At 37.2% G+C, this 14,314-nt stretch overlaps 2 protein-coding genes across 7 annotated transcripts in view; one reads left to right on the top strand and one right to left on the bottom strand.

Moving 5' to 3' along the window:
• Nucleotides 1-14,314, bottom strand: part of CD96 (CD96 molecule) — a 102,460-nt gene that overhangs the window by 4,649 nt on the left and 83,497 nt on the right. For 2 of the 3 annotated variants that reach the window (XM_055259468.2, XM_055259469.2), the window contains 3 exons: nt 10,844-10,909; nt 9,937-10,026; nt 159-282 (listed from right to left, as the gene is read on the bottom strand). In XM_055259468.2, coding sequence (XP_055115443.2) covers nt 159-282; nt 9,937-10,026; nt 10,844-10,909 — 280 coding nt within the window. The remainder of the gene's footprint in view (nt 1-158; nt 283-9,936; nt 10,027-10,843; nt 10,910-14,314) is intronic. The other variant, XM_055259470.2, reaches the window with a different exon arrangement.
• The window catches only part of ZBED2 (zinc finger BED-type containing 2), a 79,491-nt gene that overhangs the window by 27,112 nt on the left and 38,065 nt on the right, over nt 1-14,314 (top strand). For 2 of the 4 annotated variants that reach the window (XM_055259474.2, XM_063630651.1), the window contains one exon: nt 13,237-13,354. The exons of the other annotated variants lie outside the window; for them this stretch is intronic. The gene's annotated coding sequence lies outside the window, so the exon portion shown is untranslated. The remainder of the gene's footprint in view (nt 1-13,236; nt 13,355-14,314) is intronic. 4 annotated transcript variants of the gene reach the window in all.

Below are 14,314 nucleotides of genomic sequence, written 5' to 3'. Positions count from 1 at the left end.
GTGATGCTGGGAAAGCTATATAATCTCTCTGAGCTTTGTGAGCCTTATTTCCTCATTAAAATATGGGAGAAACTTAATAGAGTAATAATATATTGTACCGATGAATATTTTACAATAAAAAATTAATCTGTTCCTACATATGTTAGTATGATACTCACATTTCTTTTTGGTACTGACACCATTTTCTCACTCCAAGACCAAACAATATCATGCAGCAAAAGAGTAAAGCTGCTACAATCACTGGCCAGGACATTCCATCTTTGGGCTTATTGACCACAATACCTGAAAAGGGCATAAAGAAAGATGAATTTTAATCCCAAACTTTGGCGTTTGGAAAACAGGATTAAACTATTTTTCCTACGTGAAACATATTTTCTTCAAAGGCCATGGGGATGCTCATTGGCTGTGATCATACTCTGGAGGTGGGCATGTCTATGCCTTGTTACCTACACGAGGTGATAACTTTTAAGAGTTAATTATGTATCCTACCAGAAATTTTCTGTGGATATATATAAGCATACATATGTACCATGAATATATACCCCTTTTTATTACAATTGGGGGCATATTATACACACTATTCTGTCCATGATTTCTTTTTCTTTACTATTTTAGGTTCAGGGGTACATGTGCAAGTTTGTTATATAGGTAAATTACATGCTGTGGGGATTTGGTGTACAGATTATTTTGTCACCCAGGTAATCAACATAGTGCCTGACAGGTAGTTTTTTTTTTTTTCAATCTTTACCCTCCTCTCAACCTTCAGTAGGCCTCAGTGTTTGTTATTCTCTTCTTTGTGTCCGTATGTACTTGATGTTTAGTTCCCACTTTTTTTTTTTTTTTTTTTTGAGACCGAGTCTCGCTCTGTCGCCCAGGCCGGAGTGCAGTGGCGCAATCTCGGCTCACTGCAAGCTCCGCCTCCCAGGTTCACGCCATTCTCCTGCCTCAGCCTCTCCGAGTAGTTGGGACTACAGGCGCCCGCCACCACGCCCGGCTAATTTTTTTATATTTTTAGTAGAGACGGGGTTTCACTGTGGTCTCGATCTCCTGAACTTGTGATCCGCCCGCCTTGGCCTCCCAAAGTGCTGGGATTACAAGTGTGAGCCACCGCGCCCGGCCCTTAGTTCCCACTTATTAGTGAGAACATGCTGTAGTTGGTTTTCTATTCCTGTGTGAGTTTGCTTAGGATAATGGTCTCCAGTTCCATCCATGTTCCTGCAAAGAATATTATCTCATCATTTTTTATGGCTTCATAGTATTCCATGGTGTATATGTACCACATTTTCTTTATCCAGTCACTGTGGATGGGAGTTTAGGTTAGTTCCATGTCTTTGCTATTGTGAATAGTGCTGTGATGAACATACGTGTCCATGTGTCTTTATGGTAGAACAATTTATATTCCTGGCATACATCCAATATAGTGAGATTGCTGGTTCAAATAGTAATTTTTTTTTTTTAATTCTTTGAGCAGCAGCCAAACTGCTTTCCACAATGGCTGAACTAATTTACATTCCTACCAGCAGTGTATAAGCATTCCTTTTTCTCCACAACCTCACCTACATCAGTTTCTTTTTTTTTTTTTACTTTTTAGTAATAGTGATTCTAACTCATGTGAGATGGTATCTCATTGTGGTTTTAATTTGCATTTCTCTAATGATTAGTGATTTTGAGCTTTTAAAGTATCCTAAGAATGTAAAAACCATTTTACATTTTTAACATTTTACATTTTACATGTTTTTCTAAGAATAAGAGGCCAAAAGACATACAGCTGGCCTCTTTTTCTTAAAAAAAAATTCCTGGAATACTTTCCATAGCACCGCACAGAGATTTACCTCATTCAATTAAATGACTGGATAGTTCAGTGGATATACCAGTTTATTTAATTTATCTCACAATGTTAGATGGTTAAATTGTTTCCAGACTTTGTTATTGCTAATGATACTCCAGTGAAATTTCTTACACATGATAGACAGATCTTTAGATATTTCGATTACACGGATCATTTGGGCAAAAAGCTATCTGGATTGGTTTTCTTTCCTTGTCTCAACTAGGTAGTAACTGCTTGTGAGTGAAGACAAGGATTTAAATTTCTTTCATTGCCCCGTTTTTATTACACTGCTTTTCATATAGCAAAATCTCAAAAAATACAGGTCAAAGAACTAGATTTAATATTGGTTATCACATCTTTTCTGTGTTTTTACATAGCCTGGAGTGAAACCATGTGATGTTATCATGTTAGCATTGGTTAGAAGTGTTGAAGACTTTTCCCTTTCATACAACATACATCCAGGGATTCGAGGTCTTCCTGATTCTCACCCCTGTCAAAGTAGAAACTGAGGGTTCCCTGGAGACCCATGTAGTCCAATAATACATAGTCATGTGATACATTATATGTACAGATGACTAGAAAGTTTACTTAGTTCAAACCGCTAGAGTAGCATGATCATGAAAGAGACAATTGGTCAACTCAGGACTAGACAAAGTTCTGCTTCACACAAGTCAAAATTTACTAAGTTTTACCATGGTAATATGGTGAGATATAATATTTTACCTCCAAAGTTTTAGATAAAGGAAAGAACAAAAGGGTTTATTTTATTTTATTTTTTCCATAAGTTATTGGGGTACAGGTAGTATTTGATTACATGAGTAAGTTCTTTAGTGGTGATTTGTGAGATTATGGTGCAGCCATCACCCAAGCAGGATACACTGCATCATATTTGTAGTCTTTTATCCCTCACTCCCTCCCATTCTTCCCTCCAAGTCCCCAAAATCCATGTGCCATTATTACATCTTTGCGTCCTCATAGCTTAGCTTCCCACATATCAGTGAGAACATATGATGTTTGGTTTTTCATTTCTGAGTTACGTCACTTAGAATAATAGTCTCCAATCTCATCCAGGTCACTGCAAATGCTGTTAACCCATTCCTTTTTATGGCTATGTAGTATTCCATAGTGTGTGTGTATATATATATATATATATCACGGTTTCTTTATCCACTCATTCATTGATGGGCATTTGGGTTGGCTCCATGATTTTGCAATTGTGAATTGTGCTGCTACAAACATGCATGTGCAAGTATCTTTTTTGAATAATGACTTCTTTTCCTCTGGGCAGATATCTGGTAGTGGGATTGCTGGATCAAATGATAGCTCTACTTTTAGTTCTTTAAGGAATCTCCACATTGTTTTCTATAGTGGCTGTACTAGTTTACATTCCCACTAGCAGGGTAGAAGCGTTCCCTGTTCACCACCTCCATGCCAACATCTACTGTATTTTTATTTTTTTGATTATGGCCATTCTTACAGGACTAAGGTGGTATCGCATTGTTGTTTTGATTTGCATTTCCCTGATCATTGTGATGTTTAGCATTTTTTCATATGTTTGTTAGCCACTTGTATATCTTCTTTTGAGAATTGTCTATTCATGTCCTTAGCCCACTTTTTGATAGGGTTGTTTGTTTTTTTCTTACTAATTTGTTTGAGTTAGTTGTAGATTCTGGATAGCAGTCTTTTGTCAGATGTATAGATTGTGAAGGTTTTCTCTCACTCTGTGGGTCATCTGTTTACTCTGCTGACTGTTCCTTTTGCTGTGGAAAAGCTCTTTAGTTTAATTATCTTTGTTTTTATTGCATTTGCTTTTTATATTTGTTTTTATTGCATTTGCTTTTGAGTTCTTGCTATTTATCTTTGTTATTATTGCATTTGTTTTTGGGTTCTTGGTCATGAAATCCTTGCCTGAGCCCATGTCTAGAAGAATTTTTCCAATGTTATCTTTTAGAATTTTTATAGTTTCAAGTCTTAGGTTTAAATCCTTAATCCATCTTGAGTTGATTTTTGTATAAGGTGAGAGATGAGGATCCAGTTTAATTCTCCTACATGTGGCTAGCCAATTATCCCAGCACCATTTATTGAAAAGGGTGTCCTTTCCCCACTTTGTGTTTTTGTTTGCTTTGTTGAAGATCCATTGGCTGTAAGTATTTGGGCTTATTCTGTTCCATTGGTCTATGTGCCTATTTTATACCAGTACCATGCTGTTTTGATGACTATGGCTTTATAGTATAGTTGGAAATCATGTGATGCCTCCAGATTTGTTCTTTTTGCTTAGTCTTGCTTTGGCTATGTGGGCTCTTTTTTGGTTCCATATGAATTTTAGAATTGTTTTTTCTAATTCTGCAAAGAATGATGGTGGTATTCTGATGGGTATTGCATTGAATTTGTAAATTGCTTTTGGCAGTATTGTCATTTTCACAATATTGATTATACCCATCCATGAGCATGGGATGTGTTTCCATTTGTTTGTGTCATCTATGATTTATCTCAGCAGTGTTTTGTAGTTTTTCTTTTAGAGGTCTTTGACTCCTTTGTTAGGCTATTCCTAAGTATTTCATTTTATTTTATTTTTTGCAGCTATTGTAAAAGGGGTTGAGTTCTTGATTTGACTCTCTGCTTGGTTGCTGTTGGTGTATAGATTAGCTACTGATTTGTGTACATTAATCTTATATTTGGAAACTTTGATGAATTCTTTTATCAGTTCTAGGAGCTTTCTAGAGGAGTCCTTAGGGTTTTCAAGGTAAACAATCATCATCGGCAAACAGTGACAGTTTGACTTCCTCTTTACTGATTTAGATGCCCTTTATTTCTTTCTCTTGTCTGATTGCTTTGGATAGGACTTCCAGTACCACGTTGAAAAGGAGTGGTGAGAGTGGGCATTCTTGTCTTTCTCTAGTTCTCAGAGTGAATGCTTTCATCTTTTCCCGATTCAGTATTATGTTGGCTGTGGGTTTGTCATAGATGGCTTTTATTACATTAAGGTATGTCCCTTGTATGCCAATTTTGCTGAGTTTTAATCATAAAGGGTTGCTGGATTTTGTTGAATTTTTTTTTGTATCAATTGAGATGATCATGTGATTTTTGTTTTTAATTCTGTTTATGTGATGTATGACATTTATTGGCTTGTGTATGTTAAACCATCCCTGCATCCCTGGTATGAAACCCACTTGATCATGGTGGGTTATCTTTTTGATATGTTGTTGAATTCGGTTAGCTAGTTTTGTTTGTTTGTTTGTTTGTTTTTTTAAGGATTTTAGCATCTATGTTCAGCAAGGATATAGGTCTGTAGTTTTCTTTTTTGGTTATGTCCTTTCCTGGTTTTGGTGTTAGGGTGATGCTGGCTTCATAGAATGAATTAGGGAGGGTTCCTTCCTTCTCTATCTTGTGGAATAGTGTCAATAGGATTGGTACCAATTCTTTTTTGAATGTCTGGTAGAATCCTGCTGTTAATCCATTTGGGCCTGGACTTTCTTTTGTTGATAATTTTTTTTTTTTTTTTTGAGATGGAGTCTCAGTTTGTCACCCAGGCTGGAGTGCAGTGGCACAATCTCGGCTCACTGCAACCTCTGCCCAGGGTCAAGCAAATCTCCTGCCTCAGCCTCCCAAGTAGCTGGGATTACAGGTGCCTGCCACTACACCTGGCTGATTTTTGTATTTTTAGTAGATACGTGTTTTCACTGTCTTGGCCAGGCTGGTCGTGAACTCCTGACCTTGTGATCCACTGGCCTTGGCCTCCCAAAGTGCTGGGATTACAGGCATGAGCCACTGCGCTCGGCCCTTGTTGGTAATTTTTAAATTGCCATTTCAATCTCACTGCTTCTTATTGGTCTGTTCAGGGTATCTAATTTTTCCTGATTTAAGCTAGGTGGGTTGTATTTTTCCAGAAATTTATCCGTCTCTTCTAGGTTTTCTAGTTTGTGTGCATAAAGGTGTTCATAATAGCCTTGAATGATCTTCTGTATTTCTGCGGCGTCAGTTGTAATAGCTCCCATTTCATTTCTTAATGAGGTTATTTGGATTTTCTCTCTTCTTTTCTTGGTTAATCTTGCTAATGGTCTTTCAATTTTATTTACCTTTTCAAAGAACAAGTTTTTGTTTCATTTATCTTTTGCATTTTTGTTGTTGTTGTTGTTTCAATTGTACTCTGATCTTGGCTATTTCCTTTCTACTGCTGGATTTGGGTTCAGTTTGTTCTTGTTTCTCTAGTTCCTTGAGGTGTGACCTTAGATTGTCTGTTTGCACTCTTTCAGATTTTTGATGTAGGCGTTTAGGGCTGTGAACTTTCCTCTTAGCACCACCTTTGCTGTATCCCAGAGGTTTGATAGGTTGTGTCATTACTGTCATTCAGTTCGAAGAATTTTTAAATTTCCATCTTGATTTCGTTTTTGACCCAATGCTCATTCAGGAGCAGGTTATTTAATTTCCGTGTATTTGCGTGGTTTTGAAGGTTCCTTTTGAAATTGATTTCCAGTTTTATTCCACTGTGGTCTGAGAGAGTGCTTGATATAATTTCAGTTTTCTTAAATTTATTGAAGCTCGTTTTATGGCCTATCATATGGTCTATCTTGGAGAACGTTCCATGCACTGTTGAATAGAATGTGTAGTCTGCAGTTGTTGAATGAAATGTTCTGTATATACCTGTTAAGTCCATTTGTTCCAAGATATAATTTAAATCTATTGTTTCTTTGTGGTTTTTGGTCTTGATGACCTGTCTAGTGTTGTCAGTGGAGTATTGAAGTCCCCCACTATTATTTTGTTGCTGTTTATCTCATTTCTTAGGTCTATTAGTAATTGTTTTATAAATTTGGGAGCTCCAATGTTAGGTGGATGTATGTTTAGAATTGTGATATTTTCCTGTTAGACAATGCCTTTTACCATTATATACTGTCCCTCTTTGTCTTTTTTAACCACTGTTGCTTTAAAGTTTGTTTTGTCTGATATCAGAATAGCTACCCCTGCTCACTTTTGGTGTCCATTGGCATGAAATGCCTTTTTCCACCCCTTTACTTTAAGTTTATATGAGTGCTTATGTGTTAGGTGAGTCTCCTGAAGGCAGTAAATAGTTGATGGGTAAGTTCTTATCCATTCTGTGGTTCTGTATTTTTTAAGTGGAACATTTAGGCCATTTACATTCAATGTTAGTATTGAAATATGAGGTACCATTGCTTTCATCTTGCTCTTTGTTATCTGTGTACTTTGGATTTTTGTTTTTGCTTTTTAACTTATATTTTTGTTTTATAGGTCCTGTGTGATTTATGCTTAAAGAGGTTCATTTTGATGTGTTTCCAGGATTTGTTTCAAGATTTAGAGCTCCTTTCAGCAGTTCCTGTAGTGGTGGTTTGGTAAAATTCTCCCAGGATTTGTTTGTGTGAAAACAACTGTATCTTTCCTTCATATATGATGCTTAATTTCACTGGACACGAAATTGTTGGCTAAAAATTCTTTTGTTTGAGGAGGTTGAAGATAGGTCCCCAATCCCTTCTAGCTTGTAGGATTTCTGCTGAGAAATCTGTTGTTAATCTGATAGATTTTCCTCTATAGGTTACCTGGTGCTTCTGTCTCACAGCTCTTAAGATTCTTTCCTTTGTCTTAACTTTGGATAACCTGATGACGATGTGCCTCGGCGAAGATCTTTTTGCATGAATTTCCCAGGTGTTCTTTGTGCTTCTTGTATTTGCTTGTCTAGGGCTGTCACAAGGCTGGGGAATTTTTCCTTAATTATCCCCTAAATATGTTTTCCAGGCTTTTAGAATTCTTTTCTTCCTCTGGTACACCGATTATGCATAGGTTTGGTTGTTTAACATAATCCCAGACTTTTGGGTGCTTTGTTCATATTTTCTTATTCTTTTTTCTTTGTCTTTGTTGGACAGAGTTAATTTGAAGATCTTGCTTTTGAGCTCTGAATTTCTTTCTTCTACTTGTTCAATTCTATCACTGAGACTTTTGAGAGCATTTCACATTTCTAAAAGTGTGTCTAAAGTTTCCTGAATTTTTGATTTTTTCTTTAAACTATCTATTTCCATGAATATTTCTCCCTTCACTTCTTGTGTCACTTTTTTGGATTTCTTTGGATTGGGCTTCACCTTTCTCTGGTCCCTCTCTGATTAGCTTAAATAAGTAATCTCCTGAATTCTTTTTCAGGTAAATCAGGGATTTCTTCTTGGTTTGGATCCATTGCTGGTGAACTATTATGATTGTTTTGGGGGGTGTTGAAGAACCTTGTTTTGTTATATTACCAGGGTTGGTTTTCTGGTTCCTTCTCATTTGGGCAGGCTCTGTCAGAGGGAAGGTCTAGGGCTGAAGGCTGTTGTTCAGATTATTTTGTCCTACTGGGTGTTCCCTTGATGTACATGCTCCCCCTTTTCCTATGGATGTGGCTTCCTGTGAGCCAAACTGCAGTGATTGTTGTCTCTCCTCTGGGTCTAGCCACCCAGTGAGTCTGCCTGGCTCCAAGCTGGTACTGGAGGTTGTCTGCATAGAGTCCTGTGATATGAACCATCTATGGGTCTCTCAGCCATGGATACCAGTGCCTGTTTTGGTGGAGGTGGCAGAAGGTGCAATGGACTCCATGAGGGTCCTTACCTTTGGTGGTTTAATGCTTTCATTTTGTGCTGGTTGGCCTCCTGCCAGGAGGTAGAGCTCTCCAGAAAGCATCAGCTATAGTAGTCTGGAGAGGGACTGGTGGTGGGCGGGGCCTTAGAACTCCCAAGATTATATGCCCTTTGTCTTCCACTACCAGGTTGGATAGGAAAGGACTATCAGGTCGGGGCAGGACTAGGCATGTCTGAGCTCAGACTCTTCTTGGGCAGGTCTTGCTGCCATTGCTGTTGGGGATAGGGTGAGATTCCCAGGTCACTGGAGTTGTGTACCTACAAGAATTATGGCTGCCTTTGCTGATTCATGCAGGTTGTCAGGAAAGAGGGGGGAAAGCCAGCAGTCACAGGCCTCACTGAGCTCCCATGCAAACTGAAGGGCCATTCTCACTCCCACCATGCCTTCCACCCCGCCAACAACCCCGAGTCTGTTTCCAGGTGGAGGGCGAGATGGGCTTGAAAATTTGTGTGAGGCCCTCCACCTCCCAGAGTATTTGGGGTGTATCCTGGGTGCTACAGACGCAGTCCGCTTCCTTCAGAGGGTCTGGGTTTTCTCAGGATTGCTGGTTTGTTCTTGCAGTTGATCTGGAGCTAAAATTCACAATAAAGACTCTGCATCCTGCAGAGTTGCAATCTAGTCCTGCTTCCTGTCTGCCATGATCCCTCATTTTTGCCAAAGAAAAGATTTTAAAGAGGTCTTACATCAATGCCTATAATTTTTTTTCCAACCAAATGTAGAAAATGAGACCACTGCCTTCACAATGGAAGTGGAAAAGCAGAACTCCATTCCTGACCCATCTCTAAACTAGACAGCGCTTTAAGGCACCAATATCTTAAAATCTTTGTAGTACCTCAGTTTGCAGCTTTATTGCCACGATGTGTGCAAGATGATGCTCCAATGATCAGAAGACTGTATGACCTTTGATACAAAATGAGCTAAGTACCTAATGTGGCGTTCACTAGTCAAGTGAACATCCCTGAAGTTGATTATGCCTGTGAACTTACAATCATGACCTTCATTAGGAGGGTTCTAACTTTATTGAATCTTTTGCTCTCTCATGACATAAAAGAGAGATTACATTTTGCATGACAATATTATATTAGTTGAATTATAGGAGTACTCTTTGTTCCAATGATTTCTTTCTCAGACTGTGTTTTCATAGGCCTAAAATGTTTTTTGCTACTTTTCACCTGGATAATTCTTATTTATGTTTCTCAGATTTTAATTTAAGTATCATATCCTCATAGAGTCCTCTCCTGTCCTCCAATTAAAATCAGGACTTCCTGTTTGACTCTGACAACACCTTATCATAGTAGTTGTCAAAAATAAATTTACTTGTGATTATTTATTTACTATACACATGATCGCTAATAGATTATAATCTTCAAAAAGCCAGTGTTTTCACTGTATATCCAACAACTGGCATAATGCCTGGCAAATGGTAGGTACTTGATAAATATTTGTTGAGTGAATAAAGCATAAAATCCCCCAACATAGGACAAATGACTTACCAGTGATATGGACGTGATTAGTTTTCATAGATCCATTGGCAGTTGTGGGGACTTCTGAAAATGCTCTGGCTGTGCTGGTAAAGACATTGTCTAAGGATATAAAGGGGATATCTGGACAAGACATCTCAACTTTGAGTGGTATAAAATCATGATTGGGTTTCATACGCTATCTGAAAGAGCTCAATTTAAATTGTCTAAGTATCCCTTAAGTATTATGTGTAAAGTTTATTAAGAACCAATTTATAGCAAGGCTGATATCCTGGGATTTGTCTAACAATTGCCAAAGGAATAAAATTTCCTATTGGTTGAAAAAAAATTTCCTATTGGTTGAAAATAGGAAAATTTCCTATTGGTTGGAAAAAAAAAAAAAAGAAGCTCCATACTTCCAAACAACAAAATGATGTCTGCTAAAGAATCTCCATGAGAAATGTTAAGTGGTACAGAAAAAGGCCAGAGTTGGGCATCATGGATAAGTGAGGCTCTTTTCCTATTCTCTTGGTATGAGAGGTTCAGCTGATCAAAATACTGATTTCTCTCCACACCAATGTGTTTGATAAGGTTAATAAAAATTCGTTTGCAACATTAGACTAGACAAATCCATGTTGACTAATTATTCTATTTTCCAATAAAAAAATTGAAATGTATTTTTCATAGATATAACTAGTTAAAAATACTATTGTGTAGATTTTTTTTTGAAATAAAATGTATAAAAATCTAAGGCTTGGTCTCTATCTTCTTTGAATGGCTGAGAAGAATTTTGTTTCCATTAATTGTAATTTTCATCATCAAGATGTACTTTTATATATCTAACTGAGGCTGGCTTCTTATCAGTTCTTGTTTTTACACTTGTGTCCAAATAAAGCTGACCACTACCTTCAGTGTCCCTAAATCTTCCCCAAGTACTCACCATGAAGTGTTGAGCCTGCACCTGAGGAGGATGAACTGTGTGTTTCACTGGGTATCCGTGAAACTGCTAAAGGAGGAAGATATCAGAAGAGTTAACCTATATAGGACTAGTTATTCTATTACCACTTCTTGACTGCTAATTTAATCTAATAATTATAAAAAAGGACATTAATGATACTTAAAGCAAAATCATTAAACTGTTCCATAGTATACACAAGAATGTCTTCAAACAAAGTGGGAGTTGAAGGGATTCTTGTGGTTCAGATGTCTATAATAGGGAAGGTTTTAATTATGGCCACTTAGAAGTAGGAAAAGATATGGAAAGAAAACACTAGAAGGGGTTCCTCTAGCCAGAGTGTGTCATGCTCATTCCATAGATGAGCCAAAAAAAAATGGAAGAGACTGAAGGTCCAGGTGTGTTATGGTGGCCTTTAGTCAAGAAAAGCTGCCAATAGGACTTTGAAGACCTTGCTAGAACATGCATAGGGGAAGAAAACACTTTGTACTTGTGGGTCAGCTGACAGTCTTGCTGAACTGTGAAAACAAAACATGTCAGCAGTGAATTATCAGATCCCTGTGGTCACAGACCTTGTCAGCTGCTGAGTGAGTCCTTTTGAAACATTTAGAGGCAAACCTTACCCTTGAGTGGATGGCAGCAAACTCAGACAGCACATATGGCTTTTGAAATATATCTAACAACTCATTTTGTTTATTGCCCCATCTCTGGCAAGAAAAATTCACTCCTTGGCAGACACCACATATCTGTATTTGATAAAAGGTCTGCAGTGCAATGTAAAGTAAAATAACTATAGTAATACATGGTTGTAATCAGTACAAATATATTACATCTATTCATTTAAAATATTAGCATACATGATGTTCATAGTTAAAAGCTTTCTTATGCGTCAAGACCAAATCAAATGAGCAAAAACAAAATAAAACAAACAATACCCTCAGCCCTCCCCATTCCTTGTTTCTTCTGTTGTCATCTAATGTCAACAGCAGCTGCAGTTGCTGACGAAGGTGTGTGATCAGGCCCTCCAGAAGAGGTAAGAGTCCATTCTTTAGGGCTTGATTACAGGACAATTTGTCATAGCTATTTCCATTTGGGGTCACCTGAGAAGTAAGAGTGGTTTCATACACAGCTTTTTTTCAGTCTGAGTTCAGGGAGCTGTTCTTATTTTCAATATAACTCTCTGGTACTGCATATTAATTTTTTGTTCTAGACAGAATATCAAGGCCTATTGATGATGATGGACTAAGCATTTTTTAATGATTATGCCATTAGCCAGAATTTGATTTCCAAAGAGCAATAACTAACTGAAAAACACTTGGACTAGGCCTAGATTTAGGTAAAATTATGAAGAAGGCAGTTTGTTCTGAATAACTTTGTAGTTTTTTGCTCAGTGTGATATGGTGACTCTTTTAATTTCTTACTTTCTGACCTTGATGTCTTTATTTTGTATCTCATCAACGTATGTTTGCAAGAAAGAATGGGATAAATTAATTTATGCTAAAGTATAAATGGCTGAATAAGCAATATCCATTTAAGGAAAATGGGTATTTAAAAATATTTTCCATTTCATGTTTATTATCAGTGAGTCAATATAGAACATTTTGTAATGGTTAGTGATGTGTGGACACTAATAGTTTTCAGGAAGTATACAGTGCCAGGCTTTTCTGGTCAATATTGATTTTCCCCAAGCAAAATAACCTAACATAACACAATTTCAGGAGATGGTGATACCATCAGCACATTTACAAATTACAAACATTACAACACTTAAAAATATGCCATTTTCTTTTTGTAATTTCAGAAAACTTCCTTTTGGACTTCTACTAACTTTCCCAATTTTAAAAGACCCCTCAAAATAATTAAAAAATTAAAAAACATAAGCCACTTTGGAAAAGTAGGGAGTTATTTTTCTAATTTTGATTTTGAGGTTTTTTGTTTTTGTTTTTAATCTGTTAACAACATGTAGTGGGAAGTATGGTGAGAGAGGTGAAGAAAATGGAGTTTCCTGTTGATGGATTCCACATGTCTGAAAATACTTAAATATATAAAGGTCAACTTTCAAGACCAGAAAGATATTATAAAAAATAGTCTTTCAGCAAGATGAAGAGATGAACAATTCTGGTATCACTTGCTCCTGCAGGGGAGAACATCCTGAAGAATGCTTGTTTATAGAATCCTCTGTAAGACAGAGTTGGCTACTTCTAGTGATTCATCTTTTGATGAAACAATACTTTCCTGAATGCTTATCCACTCTATCATTTAGAGATCGTATTTTCAGAATGTGAAAATTTGGCTAATTTGTATGCCCTCTTAAAGTCTTCTTGGGAGTCTCAGCAGAATTATGTTACTATTGTCTCTTTTTTTTTTCTTTGAGACAGAGTTTCAGTCTTGTTACCCAGGTTGGAGTGCAGTGGCGCAATCTCACTCACTGCAACCTCTGCCTCCCAGGTTCAAGTGATTCTCCCATCTCAGCCTCCCGAGTAGCTGGGATTACAGGTATGTGCCACTACGCCTGGCTAATTTTGTATTTTTAGTAGAGATGGGGTTTCTCCACGTTGGTCAGGCTGGTCTCAAACTTCTGACCTCAGGTGATCCACCTGCCTCAGCCTCCCAAAGTGCTGGAATTACAGGCGTGAGCCACCATGCCCTGTCACTATTGTCTTTTAATTGACTGAAATGTTCTGTGTACTTCAAGGCAACGTTATGTTCGTTAACTGCATGAGGTAATTCTCCTTTAAATCCTTTGAGTACACATTTTCACAAATCCACAAACAAACACTACTTTGACATTTGGATGATAAACACCAGCTTGACTGATAAACTTCTCTACAGCACCAATATCTGCTGAAAATATGAACATGGATACTGTGTTATTGGAGCTTCTCAAGTAAATTATTATATATCCTGCCTTGAGCATAACATCAGATTCTTCCACAATTTCTTTAAATTTCATTTTTTGGTAAAGTTTGTTCAACAAAGACACTATTGATGGGCAACGTACTATTCTACCATAAATGAGTACTTCTCTTGAAGTTAACAGGTTCAACTTCAATAATAAAATATTTTCCCTTTAGTTGCAATAACCTCTTTGACATTCACCTGTGACAAGTTTATAGTTGTCAATCATATTATGACACATTAGGCATCTTTTCCCTTGGTAGGAAAATCTACTTAGTGTCATATCAAAGTCCATTATTACTAGAGTTTGGCATCTTCCTTTAATACAACCACAGATAATTTGTTATTTTTGTGGGATTCTTGATGCAAACTGAACTTTTCTGGAATTCTTGCATCATTTTTACATGCACAGAAGACTTTTGGTGAGTCACTTCTTAGCTATTCAATATTCCTTAAGGCATTCTGTGTTCTTCTGTTTTTTATTTTGTCATTGAACAACAGTGTAGGTGGCAAACAATATCCAGAGATACAAGGCCTGGACGCAGGAATTTCGATGAT

This window comes from Symphalangus syndactylus, chromosome 21 (genome assembly GCF_028878055.3).
Source record: "Symphalangus syndactylus isolate Jambi chromosome 21, NHGRI_mSymSyn1-v2.1_pri, whole genome shotgun sequence".
Classification (NCBI taxonomy): domain Eukaryota; kingdom Metazoa; phylum Chordata; class Mammalia; order Primates; family Hylobatidae; genus Symphalangus; species Symphalangus syndactylus.
This window is presented reverse-complemented; position numbering and strand designations above follow the sequence as displayed.